Genomic DNA, 27,179 nt, shown 5'->3' on the forward strand with positions numbered 1-27,179 from the left:
GCGGCGGCACCGCCGTGGGTGCGGGCCGCGCGTCGGTCCGGCGGCGCGGGCCGGGGTCGCCGCGGGCTGCCCGGAGGGGGGCGGAGCAGGAGCTGCGCGAGCCGCCGCGCTCGTGCCCGGGCTGGCCGGTAGGGGCCGTTGCCACCCCCCGCCGGGGGAGGGGGGGCGGAGCCGGGCGCGGCGCGAGGCCGGGGCGGGCGGCGGCGGCGGCGGCGCTGCTCCTCGCCCAGCCGGCGGCCCCCGCGGCGGTGATGGCGGCCGTGCTGTCCCCGCGCCTCTGCGACAGCGACCCGGCCACGCCCGGCGCGCAGTCCCTCAAGGTGAGAGCCGCGGCCTCGCCGCCAGGCCCGGCCCGCTCCGCTCCCCCCCCCCCCGCCCCTCCCCGCCGCCTCAGCACGGGCCCGGCCCCGGTCCCGGTGCCGGCCCAGGGCGGGCGAAGTTTGGGGCAGCGCCGGGCGGGCCCCTCCTGAGGGGGCTGCGTGGGGCTGGGGGCGCTGCAACTTTGTGAGGGCCGGGGAGGGGAGGGGAGGGGGGGGCGGCTGGGGAGAGCTTCCCGCGGCCGTGAGGGGCCTCGGTGGGCTGCTGGGCTCGGCGCTGTGCCCGGCACGGGGCTCCGGGCGGGCTGCCGCCCGTGCAGGTGCTGTGGCGTGCACCGAGCCGCCCGCTGCCGCCCGTGTTTCACTTCCTGGGCTCCGAGCCTGCGTGATGGGAGCCGAGGGCAGGGATGTAAACACAGCGCGCTGCGGGCTGAACGGGAAGAAAGTCCCGAGGCAGAGGAGAAAAACTTGTACAAGTCCTCTTAAAGGCCACGTTTATACTTCTCACTTAAACACGGAAGTTTGGAAGTTTCTTGCTTTGAATATACATAGACTTTTGTGCAGAAAACCGTAGCTTTGGCCCTGTTTATCTATTTTTGGAGTGCGTTAGTGTTCCGGGTGAGAAGTAGGAGTGAACTGCTGCTGAGACGTAGCTGTGTTGCAAAAGCTCTACTGTGATATTGTTTTGGTTGGGACTGCTGGTGAGTTTATGCAGGGTGTTCCTAGTAACGTTCAGAAATAGTATTGTTGGTAATACTCAGAGATGCTGCTTGCAGTTTCGTTAACATTGCCTTTATTTTTTTTCTTGTTGTATGAAAGACGTTCTTCTTTCTTGAAGAAGAGCTGGAGTAAAAACTCCCCAAGAAAGAAAAACCGAAAAAGTCACGTAAAGAATTCCATAATACATGAAATGTAGAGCTTAGGAATATGGTTTAGTGGGGACTGCTAGCGTTAGGTCAGAGGTTGGACTCGATGATCTTGAGGTCTCTTCCAACCTAGAAATTCTGTGATTCTGTGTGTGTGAAATAAACCAAAAGTAAAGGAGACACTTTTCTCCTGCAACCTGTCTTGATTATAGTGCTATGAAGTCTTATATAACAAACTTTATTATTTGCTGAATTCTTTTTTAGTAATAGTATTTCAAGTGATACGGTATGTAAAACATACTAGAGTGAAAAACACTAGCTAATACAGACTTAATAATAGTTCTTGTCACTGTTTAACAGTGTGTCAGCATGGGCTTGATCCATTTATTTCTGACACATTAATATTTCTTTCCTAAGCTTTTCACAAAAGTTACAAAAAGTGATTCTTTCATCCTATTCCAGAGTTTCAGTTACTTAAAGAGTTGTTTTGTTCTTGGATCTACTGCTGGTCACAATACGCAATTCACTTTGTTACTTCTCTCTCTGATTTCTCACTTGTAATCATGCAAAGTTATTCACTAAAGGCTCTGAGATTTTAGGTAGGAGTTAAACAATAGTTTTCCTTTTTTTTTCCTCTCCACAAAACAAAAGTTTTTGCTCTGTCCTTACCGTTGCTTTTCGGAGCAAGCCTGAGTACGGGAATTACTCTTGTCCCTGACCCTCACTGGTGAGGGAAGCTTGTTGGGTCTACAGCTGCCTGGCTGTGCTGTTGTAGTTTGCATTGGGAATGAACTTGGTGGTCAGAGCCACATCTGTCTATTGAGTACTCCCTGTATGCAGCAGGTGAGAAACAGCCAGTTCTCTGTGCCATTTTGTGGCCTTAAGCTAGTTTATATCAGAGAACAATTTACTGTGTAATCTGTCCTATGAGCTCTTTGTAGAGAGTATTATTAAATAGTTCACTTCTTTGGGTATACTTGAACTGCAGATTGTCATACAGTATTTTTTGGTATTTTAAATGATCCACTGAATACTTTTATTTTTTAATACCTATTTGCATGTTTGTTTCAGGATGACACAGAAGAAAATTCCAATGATGGCAGCCAGCCATCCAAAAGACGACGTATGGGCTCAGGGGACAGTTCTCGGAGCTGTGAAACTTCTAGTCAAGATCTTGGGTAATACCATTTCTTTATTGCTAGTCTTACTGTAGTGTTCAGTATGCTTAAGTATTAGCTCTTCCACATTCTTTGCTTTTATATACTTCATATAGATTCTGATTTGAGGGAATGTCCTATAAGTAGTGGGGTGTCTTTTTCTCCTAGCATATTTTAAGAGTTCATATTTTAAACCACACAGAGTGTGCTGTGTCTTAATTTATAATCAAAAGCACAGCTTAGAAGTTTTACAAATATTATATGTTTCTGGAGTGAATTTTGACACTGTAGCATCTGCTTTTTTTCTGATGTCCTTTCCACCATTACACATATCCCTTTTTTGTGTTCCTTCTCTCAGCATATTGATAAACACTGCTTTCGGGAAGTACATGTGAAGTGGGGTGTAGGTAAATGCCTTTGAAAAAGATTAAGAGAATGTGGTGTTATAAAGGAATTGTCCAGCTATCTGTAGATGGTGGTCAGTAATGTAAATTGGAATTAGTGAATTTCTAGAAATGTAAGTATCCCTCTTGTATATTCTTTGATTTCTTCTAATGTGTTTTTTTGTTTTTTTTTTTTTTTTTTTTTTTTTTTTTTTTTTAAATGCTCAGATACAGCTATTTTCCTGCTGAAAACTTGATAGAGTACAAGTGGCCACCGGATGAAACAGGGGAATACTATATGCTTCAGGAGCAAGTCAGTGAATATTTGGGTGTGACTTCCTTTAAAAGAAAATATCCAGGTATTTGTTTTTTTGTGTGTGTTTTTTTCTAAATTTTTCTTCTAAAAAAAAATCTCTGCTTTCATATGTTTGAATGTAATCTCTGTGTCTCTTTGACCACGGTATGAGCCAGTTGTTTAAAAAAGTCCATGGCAAAAATATATCTCAATTTTGTATTTTGTACTTCTTGATTTTGTTACTGGCATATTGAAAATGTATACTACAGTTTTCAGAGCAATTCAAGACTTTTCAGTATTGTCACTGAAAACCTGCAGACAAGTTTGATTAAGGGTTAAGGTGAGCAAGTAGCTTTTGAAAACTGACCTCAGCTTTATTCTTAGATATTTTGTTAGTGATCTCTTGCTGTATAGCTGTATCTCTGTATTCTGTTTCCTAAATTGTGGTAAAATTTCTATTTTATCTGTGGAAGGATTTCAGAATGAATTGGGAAGGTTCTAGGATTTTAGCCTTCATAATTCAGATTTATCGTACATGGTTCTTATGTCATGGAATTTATTTTAAAAGGCATATTAAAAGAAAAAAGTTAAATATGCCTTCAGTATTTGATCATATTTTCTGCATCCAAGCTCTTGTGGCAGGTTTCTTTAGTATATCTGTAAATCATAACTATGGGCAAGGTTCTCAGAAAAATCGAATGTATCCTGGCAGTGTATGTTAAAATTAAAATAAGTTTTTAATGTTATCATGTTTATAGGAATAGTAGTTTTGTGTAGACTCTCATTACCTGAAAATAATTCTCAGACTAATTTGATATTGTTTATGGGGGATTTTGAGTAACTTCATACATTTTTATTGCTTTTTTTTTGTGTTTTCTCTTGAGATTTAGAAAGACGAGACCTATCTCACAAGGAGAAGCTCTACCTCAGAGAACTAAATGTTATCACAGAGACTCAGTGCACATTAGGTAAGAGAAAAGATTGTTATATTCCTTGTTACAGTATTGAAAGTGACACACTGAAAATGTGATTCAGTTTAGTAGAGGAGAATTGGATCATTTGCAACCAAAAATGTGAATTCTTAAAACTGGCTTGTATTTCATTCTTAATTTGTGTTAATTGGCCAAAGGATATTGGTCTTCCAGATTTATTGTTTAAAAAAAAAAAAAGGGAACTATTCTAATTACTTAGCAAAACTTATGTTGTAAATTAACTTTTAGAGCCTTTTTCTCCGTGTAGAAAAGAGAACAACGTACTTTTTCAAACTGAAAAGTCCATCAGTCTTGTTCTGCTGAGTGAGTTGGGACTAAGCAAACACTAGTGTATTTATACAGATCAGCATACGTGTTAGCTGTCGGAAGGGTGCATATTGAAGCACTTAAATGTACTTGAAATAGAACAATGCCCTTGATGCGTTTTATGTTGAAAGAACTTCAAGTATTTGTTTCTTCCTCTACTAATACGCGTGACTTGGAATATGCTAGAGATTAAATGATGCCTGTCACGTTTTTTTTCATGTGTGTCATGGATCTGTGCAAATGTTAAATCATTTTATATCTTAACAGTTCTTGGTATACTTACCTTTATTTCTTACCTGTCAGCTTTTTTTATTTTTTATTTTTTTACTGAAATGTGCAATAGAGAACAAGATCTATTTTTATCAGTAGAAGCAAAATGCTATATTCTTTCTCACATACACAGTATGTGCTGTGTTAACTGCAAACAACAGGGATAGTTCTATATATCATCAGTGGTAGTAACATATGCCAACCTTCATTCTGTTGTCAGTGGAGGTTGGTTGCGTTGGAGGCTTTCAGAGAGGCGTTCCACATGACATGGTAGCTGCAAACTGTCATGTTCTGACTTCTGAATTGAAATACTTTAATTAGGAGTCAGGCATCTGTGTGCAGTTTGCTGTTCTGAATTGCCCTCACAGTGATTCTTGATTTGTGTGGAAAACCTAACCTCATAATTTAAGTTAAGGTTGTACAAGTTAATGAAACTAACAGTTTACCAACACAAGAAACTGAAGCTAACAGTTCACCAGGTCCCGCTTACAGCAAAGGTTCTGCTTCACAGTGGAGTTGAGTAGGTGGCAGTCAAGTATGAAGGTGGGGGTTATATTCTGTAGCTGTAAGCAAGAAAAGAAATGAGCCTTTCCTCCTGGGAGAGAAGCAAACTGTTAATCAGCCTTGAAACCTGAATGTCATAAGTTCTCTCCTGCTTGAGAGAGGGAGAAGCATTGTGCATAGTAGGTTGTTGTCTTTGGCTCCTCAAAAACTTCAGCCGATCATTGTCAGATATAAATAACCTACCGTTAGTTTTGCCAGGTAGCATCATTATTGCTTTTATCTATTTTAGGTCTAACAGCTTTGCGCAGTGATGAAGTAATTGATCTTATGATTAAAGAATACCCTGCCAAACATGCTGAGTATTCTGTTATACTGCAAGAGAAAGAACGTCAGCGAATAACAGATCATTATAAAGAGTACTCTGTAAGTAAATAGTGCGCTAAGGGAACCAAATCTGTATCATGGAATATACATGTATTTAAAAAAGGGGTGCTCACAAACTGCTAGTGAAATGTATGTAAATTAATAAAATTATTTTTATTTCAGCAAATGCAGCAACAGAACACACAGAAAGTAGAAGCCAGTAAAGTTCCAGAATATATAAAAAAAGCTGCCAAGAAGGCTGCAGAATTCAACAGTAATTTAAACCGAGAACGAATGGAAGAAAGAAGAGCGTATTTTGATTTACAAACACATGTAGGCGGATTTAAATTTCTTCTCAATGTCAATAGTAGCTCCTTGCTTGTTCTAATAAGAAGTGATTATTAGTACTATCTTAACTGTTTTATCTTCAGAGGGGTTGAATAGTCCTGTTACAGTTAAGTAGAGATTTTAACAGTTTTGCTGGGAAATACAAATAATAATTTCAAATATATCTAATATAAAATCTTCTTTCAAATGGGAAAACACTTCTGTCTGAGGAAACTTCTAAAGTTTCAGTGTTACTTCATTGTCATGTCTCCAATCTGTTGCAACAACATAATATTAAGAGGGATGTTTAGGTTAATAAGAAGCTTCTGTTGTTATCTGTTCATGGAAGTGGCTCATTCTTTTTTGGACAACTACTGAAATTTTGCCAGAACAATGTAATGAGTTAAATAGTAAGCTGTTTATCTAAAGTAGTACTTGCTCCCTCTCAATTTTCATGTCTGTATATTTGCTAGGTGTTACATTGTTTTTGTATTAGATATATTTTATGCCTCTGCACCTGATTTAAAAAAAAAAAAAAAAAAAAAAAAGAAACCACACGTGCTAGCTGTCGTTTTGAAGCAGGACTGCACTGCTTGTGTGAAAACAGTGTAGCAACTTTTTTCTCTTTGCAAATTGTAACAGTATAGTAGTATATTGTGAAAAGTCTACGGTTTTCTGATATTGAGATATGTTACATACAGGATAGCAGATAATTAGTTTCATTCTGAAAAAAGACCTTCTATAAGCATCCTTTGTGTTGCTAGTGGGATTTTAGTAGTACAGTCAGGTTTCAGAATTATTGAATTCAGAAACTCAGTAAAGGGGAGAGACTGAGTTCAAAAATATTTCCAGGGGGTGGAGGGTAGGGAAGGCTCAAAAGTTCGGATGTGAAATGAGAACTTCATTATTCTGTATTAAACACCACAGATTATCCAGGTGCCTCAAGGAAAATACAAAGTCTTACCTACAGAGAGAACAAAGGTTAGTCCTTATCCAGTGGCTCTCATACCCGGCCAGTTCCAGGAGTACTACAAAAGGTATTTTAAAACCATCGCAATTGCTGATTCTCTTGCAGTGATCTATTTTCTCTATGTTTAGCTGATGGAAAACACTTGAGTGTATTTACTGTAAAGTTTTGAATTAATTTTATACCTGAGTCACTTGCTAGACTAATAAATACACAGCATGAGGGCTTCTGTCAACAACATAAATGTAGTACTGGCTGCAAGAGTGTTCCCCCCAGTGATGTATTGTGGTGCCTGAGCTTTCACCAGCTCAGATCCTTACTGTGGTAAAAGCAGACACTGATATCACTCCTGCCACCCTCACATGCTTACTTACCTTCTGCCTCTGCATGTTTGCTAAGATTAATATCGCTACGTCAAAATGTTGTAATGCTGGCTTGTGGTCAGGTGCTTTCCGTGTGACAGTCTTACTGTCCTTTTTTAAATTTTTAGAAAGTTTTTAACTTAAAAAAATCCACCAAATTGCAATCGATCTTGTGGGCTAAGTTTAATGTTGGATTTTTAGGTGAGGGAGAAAGGTGTTGCTAGTTGAATTTTTCTTTTTCATTAAACATGTTTTGTGTAAACTTAAACAGCTACACAAATTTTAGACTTTTCCCTGTGAGGTGCTCCCATTTGGCGAACACAGGTTGATTTGAAAGCTGTTGCCTAAGCTGTGCCTTTTTTGCACCAGAGATGGTACTACTCATCCTATACGTGCAAAGTTTTCTGTCGAGAAACTTTTTGTATGCACTTGCCTTGTTCATTCCAGTGTGTCTTCATCCAGCCCCCCTATAAATGTGCATGTTTAAGGGGTATTCTTGAAGGACCTGAATTTTATTAAGTTGTGTTAAAAATACAAGAAATATTGTTTATTTTGAGCATACAAGCTGTAAGTGAAACTAACTATCCTTCTTAATGAAGGACGCAACCTTTCAAAGTGTACATGAAAATAGTGTCCTACCCGTTACCATGTCCTTAATACTAAGAGGTCTTTTTTCGTAGTCTTTAAGGTCAATAAAAAAGATGGGGTGGGGGGGATTATACACATAAAGCTGTATGCGGCTATAAGCAAATACAGATCAGATCTTCACAGTATTCTGTAATATTTTTATTTCCCTTTTTTTCCTCGTCATTACTCAAGAAACTTGGTCTTAAATAGATTATCTTTACTTATTTTGCTTTGGACCCTAGCCATTTGTGTACCTTTGATTGGAGTTGTGCACATGCTATGTACTTATATAAACAAAGTATATAGTCTGTTGGGTGTAGTAACATGGGTTGATTCTGTAGACATTCAGGTGACCATTTATGATTGTGCAGGTTTAGAACATTGCAAATATGTTCTTCCTTTGTTCCATGAATATTTACCTATGTGAAGATCACAAGTACTGTATAGTAATTAAAGTTAATTGGTGAAGAGAAATTAGCAAGTTTCCTGCATTTTTTTATGTGCTTTCCTAAAGAAGCGAGCTGAAATCATTCACGTTTCTTTCTTTCAAAATAAATTCTTTATGTATTTTGTAAATAATATCCATGCATAAAATACAAAGGCATTTGTTTGTTTATTTTATTGCCTTTAGATATTCTCCGGATGAACTTCGTTACTTGCCATTAAACACAGCTCTTTACGAACCCCCTTTGGATCCAGAACTGCCTGCATTAGACAGTGATGGGGATTCAGATGATGCAGAGGAAGGGCGAGGTGATGAGAAACGGAAAACCAAAGGCAACTCGGTGAGACAAATTGAAAGCGTTCTTCAACAAAATAAAATCCTTTCCCTTCGCTTTTGTTAGTTTCAGTAATTTCCTGGTAGAACCTTTAACATCATCAAAATGAAGTAGAATCATAAACTCGCCTTTTTAGTACTTCTTTTTATTTTATAACTTTTCTATCCAACTTTCCATTGTGCTCCATTTTTAAAGTAAATCAAACAAATATTTGTAATACCAGTCTTTCTCTTACTTGTTTCTAAAGAAGTTTTGAGAAGTCTTCCCAACTGCCCCTCTTTGTTTACTCCCTTTTCCTCAGGTCATGGGTCAGGTTGCTAACATTTCTGTGAACTTTAGTTCAGGTCACAGTATATTTTGCTCTTTAAGTTCCATAGAATCCATCATTAAAGCAAAGGACTTGGTAGCCTGGTAACTTTGCTTTCTTGTAATGTAGAAGGAGGAAGTACTCAATATAGAAACAGTTACTTTATTACAACTTAAAGAAAAGATTGAAAACAGTTGGGATTTTTTGTTTGTTTTATGATACATCTTTAAAAAGATGTGTATGCACTCTCTGTTTATGCAAACCCCAAATTAACTGTTACTGGCAGTTAAGGGAAACTTTCACATACCTACCTGGATAGTGTTGTAGGTGCTCAGGAGCAGCTGAGCTTCAGATGGGCTGTCCAAGAACAGCTGTGTCATTGGTATATTGGTGTTGGTGGTATATTGGCAATGACCATTTTCTAGAAATGGAACTCCGATTCTAAGAAAAAAAAAAACCAGAATATAAAATCAGAAATACATTTAACAATTTCTAGTTCAATTGACTAACATGTTAGATAGTGGGTATATGTAATGCTAAATTTCTCCATATAAACATTTATTTTGTTTAAAATATTCACAAGCTACTCATAACTGAAGAAGAAAAGAAAGGGTCAGCTTGTAGGCTTACGGGGGATAGCTGTTAATACACTCTTTCTGCTTGTATTTTTTAGAGAGAAAAAAAGTAAACATCATGCTAAGTGTCAACTTTGATTTAATCGTACTCCATTTTTTTTTACACTTGATCGTTAATCACCTCTTTCTAATTCCCCTGTCCACTGACTTCCATTTCTCTTAATGGTAAAGAAAAGTAATTGGACTGAGCCGGCTGTCCTTCCATTTAGCACAGAAGTTCAGATGCCTTTTTGGTGAGAGAATATGGAAGGGAAAACGTGGTTGTGTTGGAAAGGTGTAGGGAATATATGAGATGAGGTTCCTGTGAAGGGGGTTTGGCTATGGAGCAGTGGTTCTTTACTAGTCATTAGGGGAAGATATCTGTTGGACACAAAGGTGGACAGTTGCCAAGTATATTTTTCCGAGTTTTCAGCTGCCTAACATTTGTCAGATCTCGCTGGTGAGCCCTACGGTATTTTTTTTCCTTTTTTACCCTCCCCATTTTTGGGCTCAGATAGCAGTTTTCCTGTTCTGTAGTGTCTTAATGGACTTGTTCTGAATAATTCTTCCCCTAGTTTAAAAAAAAAAAAAGAAAAGTGTGAAACATACCATTTCTTTTTGCCATGTAGTTAGCTTTGCTTTTGTGTTCTACAGCTTTCTTTGCCCTCTGTCTGTTTTGATTTTAGGTTCCAGGGCATAGGTGGGTTACTTTATTTGTACTGAGTGCCTTTTACTGTAGGGCACCACAGTATTTGGCCTTTTGTTTTTTATTGTAATAAACATGATTAATTATATTATTCTCTGCTGAAAGTTTTTGGAAGCCTGTATTAACACTTCTCTGAGAAAAATCTTGTGCTGCTGCTCTTAATTATGCTTACATTGGTCTTTCATTCTCTGTGAACCTCTTCCACTCTTCACCTTCCTGTTCTTCAAAATTCTTTTAACTGCAGCATGAAATCTGATGTTTGGTTCTGTATTAAATATTCAAGTGTGTTTTTCCTCTGATGGCATTCTTCTGCTGCAATCCAAATGAAATATTCAGAGTGCTCCTGGTGAAAATATGAGATGAGGGTGGCAGTAAAAACCTTCACATATTTAATTAAAAAGACAGCATTATTTGGTCGTACACTTTAAATACGAGGCCAGGGCACTTTTAACTTTTCACTGGCCCTTTACTTTGTAAGCAACACTATGCATATAGTCAATTTCTTGCTGACTTTCAAAGAAAAATGGTTCAAAGAATTATACTGTTGTGTGCTCCACTCTGGTACCAAGATCAACTGGAAAACACAACCGCTGTTGCTGATGCCAGTCTCTTAGCATGAGAAGAAAAATAAATAATGAAGGTTATGAGAAAGTGTTCTAGATTGTGATGCACCCTATGCTTTTGTAGAAGGAAAGATGTATCCTTCTTTTACATTAGTTGGCTCTAAGGGGCATAGGAAAGACTTGTCTGTCTATCCAAAAAAATAAAAAATATAGCTATGGTATTTTTATTATAGGACAATTCGTCTGGCAATGTATCTGAAGGTGATTGCGCCACAGACAACCAGGAGGATTCTTTTCAGGGAAGACAAAAAACAAGAGACAAAAGTTCTACTCCAAGAAAAGATGGTTCCAAACGTTCTGTATTATCCAAATCAGTTCCTGGGTACAAGGTAGAAGAAAAAAGCCCCTGACTGAACTTCCATACTGACCAGCCTCTCCCTGAAATATTTGTTTTTCAGTAATGTGGAACTTCTGCTTGCTGTACTTCACTAGCTGCTCTCCTGTTGTGTGCTCCATCTGTTTGCTTCCTTACTTCCTTTTTGCTTTTATTTCATGTGAGGCTTTCCTTTATTCTAGCTATACAGTGGCCTCTGTTTCTGGTAACTTCTCTGATTTCCAGGCAGTTACATTAGGACAGTCTCCTGTGGATTTGTCATTGGAACTCGACATCTTTCTGTCTGCCTGGACATAGCAGTCAGAATTACTTGCCAGTTCAAAACTAGCACTAGGTATCCATTATTTTTTGTACTGTTTCGTATGGCAGCATACCTAGAGATCAGTGCTGTAAAGTGCAGCTATGTGGCTGAACACATTGTTCCGATGTTCATTTCAAACAGTCTTTCGTCCTGAGATGTTACGATGTAAGACATTGATGAAAGACAAGAAGCTTATTACAGTCATATAGGCAACACTACATGACCACTATAAGAAGATGTGGAAAACAGCTTTTTATGTAGTTCGTACTACGTAGAAAAGTTTGTAGGCAATATGCTTTTATCTGACTTAGTTTGGATGTTAATACATTTTAGCTACAAAGCAGTGGTTGCCAAACCTAAGACCAAAATCATCAGTATTACTGTATAATAATTTCAAAAATTAAGATGATAAAAGATGAAGATAAAAAAATAATTCTCAGGAGAACTGGGAATTGACGTGCATTGTTTATGTTACTATTTGGCATCCTGAGGGGTTTTGAAAATAATGTAACACATTTAAAATACATTATTGCCCAGTCCTGTTCCACTGAAAGGAATTAAAATTTTCCATTGACTTATGTGGGAGCAGGAATAGGCCCATAAAAAAGGAAGACACTACATTAACATGGGGTTTATGTAGCAATCAAGAATGCGTGTTGAGAGGTTATGAAAAAGGAAAATCTTTGTCAGTGACAAGATTGTACATACTGAGAAACTGTCTCAGCAGAAGTTGCGCTGTTGATGGTTTGTATTTTGTATTCATAACTGTTTACTATCTGTATTTACCAAGTTAACAATAAATAAGCTATAACTAAAGCTAATTTCCGACAAGAATTGGACAACTTTGATAAACTTTCTGTACATACAGTAACTGTAAAAGTTAATAACAGATATCAAGCTCCAGTTGTGTTTTCTCTTTTCAGAAACTTACTAAGACATATGCAAATTATGGAGATTTAGACTGTGGTACCATACATCTATTTTTTTATGTGTAACTCTGCAAATTGTTGTAGACTCAGAATGCATACCGATGTTCCCACGAACATGAAATCCAAAGACGGCACTTGAAATTATTTTTTAGCTTTGTTTAACTTGTCGTTGGAGATTGTGTGCCACAGGTTTGCAGAAAGAAGTTTCACTTAACTTTGAGATACCTGTGTGCTTGATCATTCCTGTCTATGAATGCATAAAGAGAAGATTTACAGAGCAGACCATTTTTTTTTGAAAGTTATACTGGTAGCATATGGCATTGCATTTTGAAAATAGATTCCTATAGCAATTACTTCTACGAAGTCACTGACTGTATTAGTAACAAGGCATTACTGTAAACTGACAGTGCCACATCTTTCTGATGTCAGTGTGTTCCGCCTGCATCGACCATCAACTTGTTGATAAGTCAAGATGGTGATGCTGTGTTGGGATGTTGAGAGGACCGGCTTTCTTGTTTGTGGGAGTGTTTAAATGCTTTCAGTAAACCCAATTATATGAGCTGCTTTAACTGGTGAGACAGAAAGAATCTTGTTTGTTAGTCCATTAAAAACACCAGATAATGATATACCGTATGTGCCTGAGTGTTACGGCACTTCGAGCTGAAGGCTTAACTGATTTAAAATGTTGTCCCTGTGAATTCTAAATCTTTGTAATACTTTTGTTCTGTATCATTCTCTAATATCTGACTATTTTTGTAGGACAGTAAACTTTTGGTTACGTGTAGTTAAAATTGAAGGATAATTGCTATGGCATCAACATGCAATTGTATCATTATAGACACATTACAAGTATTAAAGGATTCACACATTTCCACTGAGTTATTTTTAAGCAAAAGAAATGATGTATTTTATATGGAGCCGTTTTTATTGTCAGTTCTTTAACAAAGAACAATTAGCATGTGTTTTACATTTTGTCATGTTACAAATAGCGAGTCTTTGTTGCTGCAGGACTGGCTATTGCAATTGCACACACAGGGTACTGTAAAAAGTACAGGAGGTTTTTTTTGCACATAAAACTGAAATGTATTGAAACTATATTTTACAACACTTCTGTTTTAGGTCACTGTATATGCAAATGGAACCCTTTGCATTCAGAATAGGACTTTATAAAAATAGTGTGATTGGAATGCTTGCTTTGAGAGCTGCATGCTGCAGCAAGGAAGTTAAAACTTACAGAGCAGTCATTATTTTGACCCGGCATTCCTTCTCTCTCCCTTCCTTAGCCCCCAATAAGATGAAGATGTACAAAGCAAAATGTACTCTAATCAGATGGGATATTGTCACTTCCCATTTGGATTTGATACACTTTTTTTTTTTTAGTGTTTCTAAAAGCCATTTATGATGGTAGAACTTGAATTGTTTTGAAATGTGAAGTCTTGCATTATTTCATTTTTGTAAAAAATAAAAATTAAAAAAAATCAAAAAAAATAACAAAACCCACCCTTCCATGCTGTTGAAACTTTTATTATTAATAGGCTGTTATTCTCATCCCACCTCCAAATGTACGATTTCTAATAAATACAATTTAGTGAAGTAAGAATTAGATGGAAGCATTGTTAATAAATGCACCCCTATCAGTGTCTAACTTTAGAATTTTATATATCAGAGTGTTAATGCACATAACGTAATGCAAGTACAGTGACCGGAAAGTAGCTCACTTTAGTTTTGATGGAGTACAAGGGAGTATGCTGCTGTATATTAAAAGCAGTGATACATAAATTCGTTAGAAGTCTGATTAGAGAAGTGCACTTCCTAGTCTAGAAAGGCTTGGTTTACTTAGAAATAGATAAAAACACACCAACAAAAAAATTAGAATGTAGCCTAAACAACAGAAGGGTAAATGCTGCAACACTGACAAGGTTAAAGCATGTGCCACTTTTGTTGGGAGGAGCAGGGTATAAAGGTATACATGTAGGACACATAGAATAGTAAATGATTTTGTGTGTTTTTGCCTCCATTATATTTATTACTTTGTAGAGACATTTGTGAATGTTAGACTTCTCTTACCATTTTATTATATTTATGTATAAAACAGGTTGACTATGCTTTTTTAAAATAAATAAGCAAAAAAAAAAAAGCCTGTATGAGTGCCTCTGTCATCTTTTGAAGGAAGTTGCTTATAAACATCACGTATGGTGTTTTGTTTTTTAAATAAAACTCTTCAGACTAGACAATTTGGAGCAGAATGTAGCTGCATTTTAACATAGAAAAGCAGATGTAGAACTTCAGAATTCTTAAAGCAATGCGTCTTGACTACTTAAAAATGAATTAAGATATTATCATACTAGATACAGGTATTGGAAAAAGACTGGCTGGGGGGATAGATATACTTGAGGATAAGTTGCATTACAAAGATCCCTGTTTAGTTTCTTTGTTTTAATACATGTATTTCTGGTTTTGTTTTTTAATTAAACTTAATTCTTCTCCCCAGAAGTGGTCGGTAGTTGACTGGGTATGTTTTTGCTTACTGACAAGCTGTTTAGTTCCTTAGAAAACAGGATATGCCTTGAATTAGAATTCCAGCTAATAGCTGCATCTTTGCAGCAACATTTTTTTTTCTTCTCAAAACTCTGGGACTAAAACTCTGGGACTAGTGCTTAATATCAGTGAGTACTATGTTAATTTTAACCCTTATTTCTCACTAATTTCATTATGCAGAGGTCCAAGCTCAATAATATAACTACTGAAATATGTCTGTAATGCTTGGTTTGTTTCTTGGTCCTCACAAAGATATTTCTGAAATATGTCATACCTTATTTCTTTGGTCCTCATCAAGATAAAACTTTTGTGTTTGCACACAGAATTAATACACAAATGTTACTCCATTTAACAGCCTACTGTTTCTCTCACCTTTTAAATGGGTCTCATGCACTCAGGCTCCAGATTATCGCTTAGAAATACTATAAACGTAAAACTGTATTTAAATGCAAGGGTATTTATTTTTTACTGCAGTTACGACTGGACTTAAGAAGGAATGGTAAGACAGCAGTGTATAACATAGCTTACCAGATATTTTAAAACTTGTTAAAGTCAAATTTATTGCTTTTGTAATTAAGTTTCTATATTCTATAAAGACAATGAAAATGTAAAATTGTATTTAATTTCTTCCACACAGAAAATCTGCATGGAGATTTGCAATGAAGTATTTTATACCATGTAATTTAGGGGTATGTTAGCTGCTGAATTCAGAGGAAGAAACTAGTACATGCTTCTGCTCCCATTTTGTTTATGTAAAGCTCACTACATGTGTGCCAAGCTCAAAATCTTACGTGGTTAATCTAAGACTTTTTAAATACTGCTGGTTGTCAATTATTGTCGTATGTGTTAAGGTTCACACATCATAGCAGATAACCCATTAATTTTGAGTTAAGGAGCTATGTTACATTTCCTGTTAAATCTGTAAATTCTTCTGGAATGAATTTATAGCCCTCTTCTACCCTTCCAGCCAAAGGTCATTCCAAATGCTATATGTGGAATTTGTCTGAAGGGTAAGGAGTCCAACAAGAAAGGAAAAGCTGAAGCTCTTATACATTGCTCCCAGTGTGACAACAGTGGTAAGTATCCGTATAAACTAACTGGATTCCTAAGGATTCAAACATTCCTAATGTTTGGCAGATCTTTTTGTGGAAATATTTTTACTTGTTTACCAACAGTTCACTTGCCTTTTCTGTCCTTCATTAAAGCTTCATCCCTGTTTAAGATTATATGTGCTATCACATTCAGCGTGCTGTTAAGATTTCTCCAGGAGGCGAGCTCAGCTTCAGCTTCTTTCAATTCAATCTAAATAATTTTAAATTTCATTTCAGTCATAATTAATAATATTGATTTTAATCCAGGCCACCCTTCTTGCCTTGATATGACCCCGGAGCTTGTTGCTATGATTAAGACTTACCCTTGGCAATGTATGGAGTGTAAAACATGCATTATATGTGGGCAGCCTCACCATGAAGAAGAAATGATGTTCTGTGATGTATGTGACCGTGGTTATCACACTTTTTGTGTGGGGCTTGACGCTATCCCCTCAGGTAATAAAGTAAGAGTTAATTTTTCCCTTCCCACCTCCTCTGAGTCATGGGGTTTCTCTGTCAAAATACACACGTTGCTTTTGAAAGAAGAGTTTAAAATCAGTGTGAAGGGTGAAAATAAGCAATAGTGTTGGAAAGCATCCGCACGCTAGGGATTGAGAATTTTTTTTAATAAGCTTTATTTCTGTGTATTTGGTTTTGCACAGTTTAACCTGGCGTTTCCTGTATAGGAAATATAATTGGCTTTTACAACAGAATCCAAACAGGCTCCCTCAGAGCAATTTTTTTTTAATATTTCCAGAGAATACTGAGAATAATTACCTCTTTTCATAAAAGAAACATGTAAAGAGGCCTGTATTGCTGCATATTGCTGGATAATAGCTTTCACATTAACGAAGTTTGTTATTTCAGTTTCTAAATTTAAAAGTATGCTCAATTTAGCATTTGTAAACATTTTTAAACCCCTTCGTTCCCATTTTTTTCTTAAATGTAAAAGCTGGAAGTACCTCAATGTCAGGCAGCCTGTACTTCTAAAATACCCGGCCAACTCAAGGCAGTGTAAAGAAAACTTCAGATGTAAGTGACTGGTAGCAATGTTGCATTTCACGTGACACTAAATAAATCATCAGCAGTAAGCTCATGATAAAGCATTCGGTGACAATATTCCTTGTAACTACTACCTCAACTACATTGTATATTCCCATTTAGAGAAGCACAGGGAGCTTGCTGTTGTTTTACTCCAGGTTATGTGGTTGACTCAACTTTCAGACTGACCTACAGACAGAATCTAAGCAAAATAATTATAGTCCTACAAAACTTAAAAAAAAAAAAAAAAAAAAAAAAAAAAGCAAAGCATCTTTTATGATTCCAGCTGTTGTAATATAAATAGTTAATATCTATGCTCAACCCTTTATTGTTCCCTCCATAAATGAGTTTTAGTACAAGGTCTAGTGCTGAACCTCTGCCAGCAGTTTAATCTGTGCTGCCTGACTGCACTGAAATAACTGACGCTGGTTTGGGGAATGGGACCCACTGCCCTGTGGCACAATAGCAACATTCTCCAACTGCCATTCATTTCTGCTGTGAGTTACTGCCCATAACCTTGAACTGTGGCCACTCATCTGAAAATCTTCACTTGCAACCTCATGGTTTGTCTCTTCTTTCCTAATAACCATTGCATTAGCAGTGCTGGCACTTACTCCTTGAGCCCCGTAAACATTAGTGTAGCCAATTGTTACATGCACTGAGTCCGCAAGGGATGGTGAATTTGACATGGTGCTTTCTGTACCTTTTAGAAAAGATGCTTGAAGTTTAAAGAAAAACACTGGTTGTGTACATGAAAGGAAGTACTAGAAACAGATGAGCACCTATTGAGATGGTGAAAGGTACATAACTAGATGAGTGAATAAAAAAGGTAGTTTCCCAATAATTGACAACTTTCTTTTCTTAGGTCGCTGGATTTGTGATTGTTGTCAGAAAGACTCTCCCGTACCCAGAAGAGGAGGAAGAAGGGGGAAAAACAGCAAGGAGGGCTAAGCCCCACTCTCCCCCCTAAAAAAAACAACAAAACAAAACAACTTGCTGTCCAAAATTTAACTGCACAAATTAAAGTGATATTTTGGTGCTATTTAACCAACCACTTTAAGAGGAACAATACCACTTTTTTTTTTCTTTTTACCAAATAAACTCTTAATTTTGGCTATATAATTATTTTTGTGATATAAGTCACTAATCATGTCCTGTCAGCTATCTAGACAGAGAAGTCAGATTCCCACTGAAAAAAAAAAGGCTTTCACTAATGAAATGTAAATTGTACATGCACCAGTTGTATAAAATTATAGTAACATTCTTGTTTATTTCAGTGCATTCATCAGTAAGCTCTGTGAAAAGAAAATTACAGAGCAATTTTAAATATACACTACTTGCATAGCAATTGATTATCTTGAAAGACTCAACCAAAGCGAAAAATACTCCTGGAAAAACTAACTTTCAGGGAAGAGTGAGCATGATCTGACCTTCTTACAATATACTGCAACTTCCTTTCAGCAAAAATTTTCTTTGCAAGCTAAGGACTTGTTCATATAAATGTACCCCCCCCCAAAAAAAAATCGTGTAAACATCTTTTGAAAAGAAAAAAAATCACAAAAAGCTGTAAAGGGAGGTGTAAAAAACCCTCAAGCTTAATACCCTATATACTGCATTGCCTTCAATGAGGAATGAGAATGTCATCTTGACAAGTAACAACAGCTGAAGGCTTCCTTTCCCTATAGTAATATCGAAGTAACATGTACTTGATTCAGGTCATGGATCTGCAGAGGTGCTGAGTGGACAGGCTTCTGCTTACAGATGATTGATGGGATGCAGAGCACAAGCAGTCAAAATACAGACCATCTGTCCCCTTAGGTGATTGTTTGGTTTTCCCTTCTGTCACCTTAGGCTCCTCAGCTTGACTGCACTCTAAAGCCACTGCTTCAGTTTTACTGAAGATACCTGGCAGAGAAAGAGTAGATTTTAAATATGCTCGAGATTGTGAGGGGGCACTGAAGTGCAGCTGTTTGTATTTTGCTCTTTATAAAATAATGATAGAAAATAAAGGATTAGGGCTGATTTTTTTTTCCTAAGCACCTGTTCAGAGATTCCAAACTCTACATTCATCTTTAAGCCCCCATCTCTAAAGTTGAATACTGCAAATACTGTGCTTGCTGCTCATTTTACACGTAGGGCAGGATTTTACAATATAAAATCAAATATGGCTTTTTCCCCCTCACCCCCCACTTTCTTTCTGGTTCAGGAAACACAACAAAGAGTATTAAATATTACACAAAGTTATTAATGTTCAATTTCACAGGCTGAAATTTGATTTAGTCCAGTGTATATGAATTTAAAAAAGAATTTCAAGTATTAATTTCAAGATTCCAATAAGTATAGTCCAGAAAACAGACTCTTCATCCTGAGATTCATCTTCTGTGGTGTGTGAGTATTTCTGGTTTGCCTCCATCTCCTCTGGGTTGTAAGAAGCCTCACCAAAAGGATACTGTACAACTGTTCGATCGTAGTAGACCTTCATTTCAAACTCACTCTCCAGGTGAGAGGGGTGACCATAAATCCCTATTCCCACCGGGCGGCGGAAGTGTGCTGGTACGTGGACAACATCTTGGCCACAAGTTACGGACTGTAACTCGTACTCGTCAAAGCTGGGGTGAAGAGTTATATCAGATACGTACAAATCCGCATCGCCTTTTAAACTCTGCATCTGAAGTACTATCTTTCCCTCGTGATTGAGTCTCAAGTAGCTGTAGTTTCCCGCTCCAATCTGACCTTGAACAACGTGAAGAAGCAGCCATTCTTCAGGTACATCCTCTTCCTCAAAGGTCTTTGCCACAAATAGTACTTGAGCTGCCACAAATATTACCAGGACTCTCCTCCAGCGTGCTGCCATGGCTATTAAGTTTTACTCTGATTCTTCCTACTGTCACATGCGCTACCCTGCAAATACAAAAGAATTTAGATTTAGTATACTCCGTTCCTGGAAGGAATCAGTTTTTGGTTTTAATTTGGTAGTTTTTAGAAATCCTCTCTAGTTCATAAAATGTTAAGCAACTTCAATTAAGTACATTCATTAACTTTTTTTCCTTTTTTTTTTTTTTTTTTTTAAACAGTTAAGAAACCACCCTGTTGCTAAGTTCAGAGCTCTGTATGGTAGGATTTAAATGACCTCAGAAAACAGTTCAGGTGCAAATCCAGGTGCATGTGTGAAGCAGAATGCATTGTGACCCCCAGTAGGAAGGGAGCTAGAACTAAAGACAGATCATCTACTGAGATATATACTAAATATACTAAATTGTTGCTCTACAGCATAGATTATTTCTATGACCAAATTTGGCATATTTTCACTGAAGAACTGCCTTTACTTTCATAAAGTTTTTGTTACCTTACAAATGCTCAGCTCTTTACAGCACTTGCCTACTTGCTGTCTGTTACAGCTCAAGTTGCTGGGACCGTGGGCAGAGGGAAAGGGCTGTTACAAAACGAAGGCCCTTGTGCCCTTTCCCCTTTGTTGCACGCTCCCAGCCGAGCAGCCTGAGCATGCCCGCAGCACTCCAGACCTTTCAACAGCTGCACAAAGTGCACGTGAACAAAGCAGCAAGCTCTGAATTTTGTCAAAGCTTTTCAAAGCATACAGGTGACTGAATTTTACATGCTGGTCTTAGTCAAGTGTGGGAACTGGAAGTACATGCACCTTGATGTTTCAGATGAAGATTTCCGCTCCCTCACGCCTTCCATGAGGAAGGAGCTATTATCTTAAACGTGACAGCTGCTGGTAAATTGCTAGCATGTAAACAAACTGCATTACTTCCACCGAGATATCGCTTAAAGCTTAGTGGTTTTCCAGCTAGCCAGATCTAGGGACAACAACGTACGAGCATTTCTGTAGTAACAAGTTTTCTGTTACTACAAGTAACAAGTTTTCTGTTTTCTTGTGGGCCTCTAGAACACAAGGCCACAATTCTGCGAAGGCAGCACCACGGAAGGAAGCACAGCGCCCGCAGAACCTGCCGGACCGACCAAGCCCTTTGAACAGTGACAGAAAAGCTGCCTTCTGGATCAGAGAACAAGCCGCTCCGCGGCGATGAAGCAACACCCGAGAGGAGGAACAGTCGCAGCAGAAAACACCTGGCTAAGCACAAGCGACGGCCGATCCCACCTGAGCTCCTGTCCGGCGTCCGGGAGATCTCAGGAGACCTTGGACAGAGCCGGGAGCCCGGCCGCCCCCCTCAGCTGCCTCCTCCCCGCGGGCCGGCCCAGGCCGCGGGCAGGGAGCGGCGGCGCCTCGGCCCGGCTCGGCTCCGCGGACGTGCGGCGGCGCAGGGAGGCGCGACCAAGCCCCACGCCGGGGCCCCACCGAGGGGCCGCCGGGCACGGCACCGCCCCTCCGGCCTCGCCGCGCCCCCTGCACGCCCCCTTCAGAGCCCGGCCCGGCGGCCACCACCCACCGCCGCCGTTACGGCCGTTAAAAGCCGTTACAGCCGGTACCGCCGGCACGGCCGCGCGCGAGCCGCCGCCCGCGGCCCTGCTCTCGCGAGAGCGCGGCGGGGCGCGGCCGTCGCCCTGGCAACCGCCGCCCGGGCTGAGGCGCTCAGCGGGACGGGGCGGGAGGCGGCGGCCAGCGCTGGCTTTTTGTGGCATTTCTCATTTTGTGCAGCTCTTGTGGCGGCACAGACTTCGCCTTAAAGATCACAGGATGGGGAAAAAGAAATGGAAAGAGGGAAAAAAAAAAAAAAAAAAAAAAAAAAAGGATTTTGAGAGCCCGCTGATTTCAACAGGCACCTTACCCTGCCTGAAAGCTGTAAAGCTAAGCAAGACTGAAGGACTGGAATTGATAATAAAATCTTCATGGAGAATGTTGTGTGCTGGGTGATGAAAGGGGAGTTGTTTATGCACCTCAGGGATCCTGTATTAATGGAATAAGACAATACGCTGTCTTCAAACCCTAGCTCTCCAATTTCTTAAAACCCACGTAACTTTTGTCCATGCCTATCTCAAACAGATGGGCTGCGTGGACCTGACAAATGTAGATTCCACTAAGGCTGAGCTTTCTTAACATCAACGTCGGTCTTTTACCAACTGCTCAAAACACATCAAACTATTAAAGCTGCTAAATCGCATTAGTTAAAGTTGCTCTTAAAATGATTGGGTATTGAGATTAGTCACAAAAAGCACACAAAAACATAACATGATGAGGAACTGGTGTTTCCCTAAAATTCCATAACATCGTAAGTCTTTTTATTTATTTTTTTTGTTTGTTTGTTTATTTATTTATTTTCATGTAGCTAGTAGTTCCATGTGGAATAGGTGGATACCCAAGCTATGAGGACCTGCTGGGGCCAGGGTCCTTTAGCGTTGTGTTGCGCTGGAATGGGGCATCGCTAGGGGTTATTTTGCCTGGGGATGCAGCGTGCTGTACATTTCTCACTGCATCCGTCTTTATCAAACTGACTTTACTGGATCAGGGTTCAGCTGTGGCAATGCAGTTGGTGTTGTAACTCCTGCTTGATCAGGTAATAAGTCGGTTCAAGATATCTGATGGCTTCTTGGATTTTTTTCTCATTCCCTAATTTACATGTATATGAATTGTGGGTTGCTGGAAGTAGTGTAGCTACAAACATCTAAAGGTGAGAATGAGCTGCAGTGCAATGAATTAGAAAAAAAGCACCCTGAGATGCTCAGGGACAGCTGCAGACAAGTGCACAACATGCTTCAGAGCAAGCTCTTCACTCCTCAGCACCGTTTGCCCGCCTGAGCAGCACCTTTTGTGCTTCGCCAGCCTTTATTCCCCCACGACTAAACCGCCACGAGGCGTTCACAACTGCATCACTCGTGCAGACTGTCAGAAGAAAGCCCCCATCCAGCGTTCTCGGGGGGGAATTATTTTAGGGAAGCCACGCTGCGTGTCCCGAGCGGTGAATGGGGCCGCCTCTCAGCACAGCACCCGGTGCTCGGGGCGGGGGCGGTCGCGGCCGCGCCCCGTCAGCGTCTCCTCTCCGTGGTAACGGCCCGGCCGTTGGGCGCGGGGCCGCGGGGCCGCCTCGCTGTGAGGAGCCGGGGACATGGCCCCGGTGCTGCCGTGGGCCTGAGGCAGGATGGACAGGGCCGGGGCGCGGCGTTGCGCTGCGGGGAGAGGCAAAGCCGGCGTCGTCTGCGAAAAACACGCGGTGAGATCGCGGCTGTCGGCCCGCTTCGTGCAGCCGGCCTGCAGCCACCCCTACTGCGCGTTCCCGCTGAACAAAAGGGAGCTGTGCGTCTGGAGCCCGGCCGGGCAGGTAAAAGCACAGGGTGCGAGAGGGAGTCCCCAGGGCAGCAGTGAGAAAAAGGCGTGGGTCGGGAGACACAGGTTAATGTGTAATGGAAAGAGGAAGAATAACGCGATGAAATACACAATTGCCCACCACTTCCTAAAAACAGACCAATTTCCAGCCACCCTCTGAGCAATCGCCACCATAGAAGACAACCCCTAACACCATCTTCTCACACTCCAGTTCTGTTGCAGAGCCTGATGTCGCTTTTTTCAGATATCCCTTTGGCCAGCTCGAGTCACCTGTCCCAGCTGCGTCAGCTCCCAGCTTCTTGCCTGCTCACAGACAACTTGCTGGATGCTGTGGGGACAGGCTGGCAAAATGAGGAAGCCTTGAAAGCACTGTTCAGCAGCAGTTAAAATGTTGTGTATTGTCATCACTAGTTTGGTCACAAAATCCAGAATGGCACCATACAAACTGGTGTAAGGAATGTTTACTTGGTCCCAGCCAGACTCAGTGCAGCTATATTGTAATTTATTAAGTGATTTTGGAGCAATAAAGAAAAATGAGTTTGGAACAATTTTGTTAATTGCTCAAACATTATCAGTTTACAATTTCACACTGTTTGTAATGTTAATTTGAAGTGACTCATTTAACTCTTCTTTATGTACGTTTGTCAGCCACTACATCTGTTAGGACATCAGCACTCAGTTTCCGCACTGTCGTTTGGAAATAAAACCGAGCCACTTCTTCTCTGCTCTGCTTCCCGTGAGTGCGTGATCGTGTGGAATCTGGCTGAATGTGCGCAGAAAGAGCAAGAAGGTAGAGTATCAGCTACCTACCCGCCACAGGGGCAACGCGGCACAGCCGGGAACTGGCCGTGGTCCTGGCCGTGGAGCTGGGCACTGCTCAGCAGCTGGTGGGCCTCTGGAAGCCTGGTACAGCTGTGGAAAAACGAGTAAGCAGCAGCAACAACAGAGACCTCGGTGTACAGACCTGTCAGAGAAAACTCAGAGAAGCACTGTGAAGACAGGTTTTACCACTATGTCACAAAAGGGACACTGACATTATAAGCATGCCAGCACAGCTTAACTAAGCATGCAATGCCAAAATCACTAAATGCTAACTTTTCTAGAATATGTGCAGAACTAGTGTGCTCCATCCTGCTTTGTCTGGTCCTTCCTCTCCTGCCTCTGAAACACTGTTGTGTGTATGTGTGTGTGAAAGAGAGACGTGCAAGTATCTGATCTAGGAGGGGAGTGCATGAGTATGGTGAGAAGTCACAAAAAATGCACATGTTCTAATGTCCTGAACACCAGTGAGGGTTGGAGCCTCAACAGATGGAGTTTGATTCTAGGAAGCAGTGCTAACTCCACTTTGAGCTTAAATTGACTGGGAAGTAGAGGAATAACAAAAGAGAATGAAAGAGAGCAAGAACCCAAAGTCCAAAAGAATATTATAGTGTGAGAGTTGGGAATCATTATGGACCTCTTTTGGAGCCTCTATTGTGAAAGAGTGGTGTGGTGTTGTCCATCACTACTAAAAATGTCATAGATTTGCCTATGATTAAATGTGTGGGAGTTGTGTCTTGTACTCTGATCCACACTGAATTGGCAATTCTACATATTATGAAAATAAATGTAAAGAAATATCAACATTTGAAGTACTTTAGTAATACATGTCATCACTACATCTGAATCCATATAAGTGTAACACAGAGAATCAAAGCACAATTCAGGGAGTGGGCATGAAATGGGACTAAGAATATGGGGAAGACAAAAATGGAAGATAGGTATAGGCAGTAAAAGGCATACAGTATGGGTAGTTTTAATACAAAGACATCTGAGAGCCAGATTCACTGCTTCTAGACTTCCTTCTTCCCCTGTTCTTTATCCACAGGCTCTTCAGCAGAAGCTGTATAGTCTTTGTCACCACAGACTGTACTCTCTGCACAATTTTGGCCTGCTTTTTCTTGCCATATTTTTAACAAATATATCAAGGTAGTTAAGGAATTCTTCGTGTGATCCATCTCTCCATTCTGATAGACCTTGACACATTAATCTGCTGTAAAAGACTCCACAGCATTTGGGGTAAAAACAAGAAATGGACAATCTATAGCTGTTGTGACTCTTCTAGTTATTTTTCTGCCTATGAAATCCTAAAATTTAACAAGATACCCAAAGCCTCTTCACATCGTTAAAAGTAGCATCATAAAGTACAAATCTGTAAAAGCCAACCTGCTTAAACCACTGAGATGGTTGATTTTGTGTTCAATTGTCTTCAATTTTGTGTTGAAGAGAGGGATGAAACATGAACCTGTTCTCAAAGCTAGTCTTATCAAACTGTTATGATTTTTAGTGACATACCCCCTCCTTTAACCCTTTCCCACCGAGGAATTAAAATCAAGAGAAGGAAAGTCCCCCTTGCTTAGTGACTGAGTGGCTGAAATACTCACCCAGAAGAAATATTTTTCAAACCTCTGTTCTGATGGGCTTGAATCAGGATTTCTTACCTCCAAAATGAACATGTCACTACTAGGTTCTCTGGGCTCATCACCCTACTCCAAAAATCCTGTCCCTGGCAGTTTTCAATGAAAATATAATTTGATCAGTACACTTATTAGTAGTATCTCAGAGAGCACCAGTTATTGTCTAGGCAACGACGCAGATGGAGAAATCCTGGTGCATAGTTGTGTGCTTTGCTTTCCAATAGCCTGGGATTGGACTAGATGATCTTTAAAGGTCCCTTCCAAACTGTTTTACAAGTCTCTGGTTATTAAACTCTGTGTTATTCTGTACATCTTCCTGACAGATGCTGGCATAGGTGTGTGGTTAGGTAACTGTTGTGCAATGTTTCTGAGAATCAAACTGCACTAGAGTTTTAGAATTTATTGAGTCTTAATAAAATTTCTGCAGGGATAACACCTCAAGGAATTGTTATTGGAACTCTTTTGGGAATAGTGCTTCATGTAAGGTTTAGTCCAGATGATCAGCAAGTGGCAGTATGTGCTGAAAATCGGATCTACGTGTTAAGTGCAAAGGTGAGATACCATTCTTTTTAGCTATGTTGATATTGCTCCTTTAGCTTATTATAATGATACAGTTGTGTCAGAATAATTAATCAAATGCAGTCATCTTCTCATATACATGAAAATAAGTATTAACTAATGCTTTATAATGAATTGTATACTGGATAAGAGACTAGAATAAAAAGTTGAAACAATACCTCAATAACTTAGAAGTAGAAAATATTCTGACAATATCTGAAAAATTACTCCTACGTCATTCATTTTGAAGAAGCAAATGTAGCATTTAGTGTTTTTGCCAGCAGAATGATATAAAGGGCTGCATTTGGCTTAAGAAAAATCTTATTGAATTTATATTTTGAACACAAATCTGGTATTTTTAATAATAATTATTAATTATTAAAAGCTTGAACTAATTGTCAGTTTTTGTTTTAAATCTGATTTGTTTTTGTTTTGGCTAAACTTATCACAGAATGAAGCTATACTAGCTGAATTGAATGGTCACCTGGCTCCAGTTACTGCTGCTGAGTTTTGCACATGGCAGAGAAATGTGCTTATATCAGTGTCTGAAGACAGAAGCTTTAAGGCAAGGAAATTGTAGGGCTGCACTTTAAAATATATATAGTGAATTTTTGAAGTAAAATTGTCTTTTTCTTTATAAATGTTTACTGCAAGTTAAGCAAAAATCATCTTTGACTTTGTAGAGATCAGGACATTGTTCTTAAGAGATGCTAGGGAAATCATTATATATATGTATAATATTATATATATATATAATATAATATATATTAAATTATATATTATATTATATATAAATATATATATTATATATATACATATTAAAAATGCAGATTTTATATATTAAAAACTTTCTATGATGAAGTGTTAACTTTGGTAATTTTTATTATTTGGCAAATGAACACAACATATTTTGATCTGTTTGGCT

The 27,179-nt window shown here is 39.5% G+C and overlaps 3 protein-coding genes across 6 annotated transcripts in view; 2 read left to right on the forward strand and 1 right to left on the reverse strand.

Annotated features, from left to right (window-relative positions):
- The first annotated feature begins 219 nt into the window (after positions 1-219).
- On the forward strand, positions 220-18,099 carry PHF10 (PHD finger protein 10). Of its 4 annotated transcripts, none has more exons than XM_032183604.1 (12): positions 220-320; positions 2,255-2,361; positions 2,952-3,082; positions 3,909-3,986; positions 5,380-5,513; positions 5,637-5,786; positions 6,708-6,817; positions 8,368-8,521; positions 10,939-11,094; positions 15,835-15,943; positions 16,226-16,414; positions 17,865-18,099. In XM_032183604.1, exons 1-12 carry the CDS (start codon positions 252-254, stop codon positions 17,948-17,950), a joined length of 1,473 nt encoding a protein of 490 aa, XP_032039495.1. In that variant the 5' UTR covers positions 220-251; the 3' UTR covers positions 17,951-18,099. The 4 variants fall into 4 exon arrangements, with proteins under 4 accessions (XP_032039495.1, XP_032039494.1, XP_032039493.1 ...); XM_032183603.1 differs by having other exon boundaries at positions 3,903-3,986; positions 17,865-18,098; XM_032183602.1 differs by lacking the exon at positions 10,939-11,094 and having other exon boundaries at positions 17,865-18,098.
- A 125-nt stretch (positions 18,100-18,224) lies between these two features.
- Positions 18,225-21,259, reverse strand: C3H6orf120 (chromosome 3 C6orf120 homolog). Its single transcript, XM_032183605.1, has 2 exons — positions 21,120-21,259; positions 18,225-19,900 (listed from the first exon to the last, which is right to left on the reverse strand). Exon 2 carries the CDS (start codon positions 19,851-19,853, stop codon positions 19,296-19,298), a length of 558 nt encoding a protein of 185 aa, XP_032039496.1. The 5' UTR covers positions 19,854-19,900; positions 21,120-21,259; the 3' UTR covers positions 18,225-19,295.
- Positions 21,260-23,055: 1,796 nt separating this feature from the next.
- The window catches only part of WDR27 (WD repeat domain 27), a 74,431-nt gene continuing 70,307 nt past the window's right edge, over positions 23,056-27,179 (forward strand). Inside the window, exons 1-4 of the mRNA XM_032183860.1 lie at positions 23,056-23,235; positions 23,889-24,030; positions 26,124-26,248; positions 26,706-26,819. Coding sequence (XP_032039751.1) covers positions 23,056-23,235; positions 23,889-24,030; positions 26,124-26,248; positions 26,706-26,819 — 561 coding nt within the window. The remainder of the gene's footprint in view (positions 23,236-23,888; positions 24,031-26,123; positions 26,249-26,705; positions 26,820-27,179) is intronic.

The sequence above is a fragment of the Aythya fuligula genome, chromosome 3 (assembly GCF_009819795.1).
Source record: "Aythya fuligula isolate bAytFul2 chromosome 3, bAytFul2.pri, whole genome shotgun sequence".
Lineage (NCBI taxonomy): Eukaryota > Metazoa > Chordata > Aves > Anseriformes > Anatidae > Aythya > Aythya fuligula.